The sequence below is a fragment of the Misgurnus anguillicaudatus genome, chromosome 22 (assembly GCF_027580225.2).
Source record: "Misgurnus anguillicaudatus chromosome 22, ASM2758022v2, whole genome shotgun sequence".
Classification (NCBI taxonomy): Eukaryota; Metazoa; Chordata; class Actinopteri; order Cypriniformes; family Cobitidae; genus Misgurnus; species Misgurnus anguillicaudatus.
Genome location: NC_073358.2, coordinates 27781203 through 27785308, shown reverse-complemented (window position 1 = coordinate 27785308; position 4106 = coordinate 27781203). Strand labels below are relative to the sequence as shown.

The 4106-nt window shown below is 42.2% G+C and overlaps 1 protein-coding gene across 1 annotated transcript; it reads left to right on the top strand.

Annotated features, from left to right (window-relative positions):
- LOC129440406 (uncharacterized) lies at positions 1–3529 on the top strand. The gene is made up of 2 exons (XM_055199755.2): positions 1–1091; positions 1243–3529. Exons 1-2 carry the CDS (start codon positions 410–412, stop codon positions 2238–2240), a joined length of 1680 nt encoding a protein of 559 aa, XP_055055730.1. The 5' UTR covers positions 1–409; the 3' UTR covers positions 2241–3529.
- The last annotated feature ends 577 nt before the right edge of the window (positions 3530–4106 follow it).

Below are 4106 nucleotides of genomic sequence, written 5' to 3'. Positions count from 1 at the left end.
CGCCCGTACGTCAATGATCCGCGACCACGTCTTTGACCAATCAAAAGTCAGGAATATCTCAGCGTTTATATTCTGAAATGAGGGCTCTGGGTCCGCTGTGTAACGATTAGCAAATCTGCGCAAACGAACAATACTTTGTTGTGATCATTCAGTGTGGTTATTTGTCGAAGTTTTACTAAAAAACCAATTTAGTGCGAGTCTCGATTTGCAGCAGTAACGTGTGTGCTAGTTTGCTAACGATAATGCTAGAGTAACAGTTAGCTAGTTCGGGTGGCGAATATTGTTCTTTATTTCTGAGTGATTATAATCCATTGATTGTTAACTATGCCCATTTTCTTTTCTAAAACGCCAATAAATCAGTAAAAACGGAATTCTTATTCGCCGGGTTTTTACAATCGAATGGTTCGCGATGAACTCGAAGCGCAACGGTGAAAACGGGTCTGGCAGAATCAACCAAGCATCGGTACCGACACCAGCAAACAGCTCACCAGCAAGTGCTTCCCACCGTAAGCAAACTATAATAAACAAAGGAGACAAAACTGAGTGCATGCGGGACAAAAACATGTCCATCTCCACACTCCGAACCCGCCTCGGTCCGACCATCCGGTCCACTCTGTCCGCAGCCGTGGACACCCTGCTGGGAGAGATCGTGGCCGTGCTGTCCGAAACCCAGCGGGAGCTGTTGACCAAAGAGCAGGAAAACGAAAAACTTAAGATTCGACTCGAAGTTTCAGAGAGAGAACTCAAAACGTTACAAGAGTGTCTTTGTAGCGCCCAGAAATTGATTGACCAACTTCAAGGTCCCTTTGGTAACCCGCCCATGACGGGCCATCACGCATACACCACAGGGGGACCGTTAAACTCGAGCCGGTTGACTCACCGGACTGGACACGAGGCGGATCCGCGCTGTTTTGCTGGAGGTGAACCGGAGTTGAGTGGAGCTCTGGGTGATGCCATACATGGTTTTGACTCCAGGGAGGAGTTCAAGACCTGCCACCTCTCCATTCAGGCAGATGGGACGGTGACGAACAGTTTTTATGACCCCATATCCGTCCATTCATCTAATATCTGTTCAGACATGAACCGAACTGGTAAGATAACACGCAAATTTCGTCAGCTTTTTTTATAATAGTTGCCGTATGGGGATTTGATTTTTAATACGCATTATGTTGTTGTTATCATAGTTAAATTGAGGTTTTAAAACTTTGTTTCCAGTGTATAAATGCATTATCTGTTTTACAGGTGAGATGGTGGATGACAGCAGGCGTCTGTCACACACTAGACCCCCAAACACCTCCTCGCACACTACGTTCTCTATTAAAGAAGAACAGGGTCCTGCATCTGTGCAGATGTGTGTGCGAGCAAGAGATACCCCAACTGAAACTGAGCACTCCGCACAGAGTTCATGTGATCTGGTGTTCCCCCATGTACCCGAGGAAGAAGGAGGTTCCCATTCGCATAGCCATCCTTCCAAACCTACACCACCTCCTCCGTCCAGACCTCACAATGGACCTTCTTCCAGTAATTCATCTCCGCAGGGGACCTCTGGGCTTAGATCCGCTCAGAGAGATGCTGCCGGTTTGGGTATGTCATCCAGGAGGAGTCCCGGGGTGGACGGTTCATCTCCGGAGGAGCCCGCGCGGCGTTCCATCTCTGAGCTGATGGGGGAAGTGCCTGGGGAGCGGCCTCATCTGTGTTTGGAGTGCGGAAAGACGTTCCGTCTCATCTCCAGCCTGAAAAAGCATCTGAGGATCCACACGGGGGAGAAACCGTACCCGTGCACTGTGTGTGGGCGGCGTTTCCGTGAGTCAGGGGCCCTTAAGACCCACCTCCGCATCCACACTGGTGAAAAACCGTATTCCTGCTCTGAGTGTGGGACACAGTTTCGGCATCTAGACGGCCTGCGAAAGCACCGGCGCACGCACACCGGCGAAAAACCTTATGTGTGCGGTGTATGCGGGAAGCGTCTTAGCCGCCTGCAGCATTTGAAACACCACCAGCGCATACACACGGGAGAGCGGCCGTGTTGCTGCCCGCTCTGCCATCGTGGATTTAAAGATCCAGCCAGCTTGAGAAAACACCTCCGTGCCCATCAAGGGGAGCCCGGAGCAGATGAAGCCCTGGGCATGGTCGGCCTCGAAGAGGGGGATGCAGCTATGGATGATGAGGATATGAGATTTGGGATGTGGGGGGAGGAGGAAGGAGGGAATGAGGGAGAGCCTGTGGTGGACTGTGTGTAGTTGTGACAAAAGATGGAGTTATAGATAAGCAAATACAAACTGTGTAATATAAACTAAGATTTTGGTTTTGCATCAAAGGAACTTCTTAAGACTGTTGCTCCATTGTAGTTAAGGTTTTTCTTTGTGTGAACTTGAGCGTGTGGCAGAGGGTTACGCCTTGTCTTTGGCAAAAAAACTTTCATTTAACAGAAGGACTTCAAACTTATAATGGCAAACTTACAAAAAAAAAAAAATGATTATAAAACTTCAATGTGATTATTGACTCAATATATCCACTTACTTTATGTATACATTATATCACAACACATAGGTCTGGACAATACCACTGCAAATCTGCAGCCTTTTCTTACACAGAATACTGTGATTTAGTGCAGGAGATTGTTATGCTCCAGTGAGACTAACAGGGTATTATATGATCTGTCGCTCACATATTATAAGTGTTGTCATTGGTGTAATAATGATTTTAATGTGGCCTATTGTCCTATGCCTGTTATATAAAGAGCTATGATGGACGTGTTCTAAAATGAACACATTAACGCCTTAATAATGGTTTTATTGCACAGACTGACACACTAATGTACATAAAAATAATGGAATTACGGTATGTAGTGTTTAAACGACACGTTTGGTTTTGACTCTTTATTTTTTTTAAGTGTGTTTGCAATTTTAATGGTATGTAGAAGACCGTAATGTGTGTAAATTAACTTTTCAGTTTAGCAATCTATTGTTACATCGATTATTATGAAAAAAGTTCCTCTAGATGTATGACATGCAAGCACAAAAATCAAGTAAGCTTCAGAGAAGTGGATCCCTCTAGTGGGAGAAAGAGGGAAGGACTGTTACTTTGATCAGAGTTTGGATTTCTTTGGTGTCCTCCAAAGATGGAAAAGCTGTTTCTGTAGTGGCCAAACACACATATAGTGGGGTTGTGAATTCAAATTACCCCATCATTTTATATCTTGTAAAATGCCATTTTGTACATTGAAGTTGTACTGTATATTCTGTACATGAAATTGCAAAAAAATGCAAGCTGTGCGAAAATGATTCGGAAGAAGTGCTTTTATAACAATTTATTTAGTTCATTCTGTTTAAATATTACATTTGTTTGTGTGATGTTGAACTTTAAATGTTGCATTTTAAAGGTTGTATTACTTCTATAGTAGAGTTCAGCAAAAAATTATTGTAGTACACACAATAACATCATACTTCGTAAATGTGTGAAACAGTTAGTATGGTATGTCTAATAAAGTTTGTAAGGCATTAAAATCAATGTTTTGTGTTAGTATTAAGCCAGTGTTATGGGATGATTTGCAACATTTCATTTTATCATAAATATTGAGACACCTTGCAGGTAGTAAATGTTTAATGTTAAGTTGCAGTTCAAATTTTGGGGAGGTTTCCCAGACAGGGTTTAAGTCTAGTCCCCAACTAAAAACAGTTTGCACTGGCCTATCTTAAGTATCAATGCCATTGTTTTGTCTCAATATACACATTAGTAATATTTTTGTAAGGTATACTTGTAAAAACTTGTAAATGTCCTAATATAAATAAGGCCTGGTCCTGGATCAATCTTAACCCTTTCAGGCAAACCGCCCCTTAGTAATGTAATAATCTGTTCTTCAAAGTTATAGCTCAGTGTAAAATATTGAAATACAGGCTTGTTTTGATAAAATACCATCCATTAAAATTTGCTGCAAAACTGTTTTTGTATATAAATACATTTCTACTTAAATATTCAAAATGTTTATTGATGCAAATCCAATCAATATACTCTTACATGATTAAAGGGGACATTTCACAAGGCTTTTTTAAGATGTGAAATAAATAAATTAAGATTGCATATGTGAAGTTCTAGCTCATAGATAA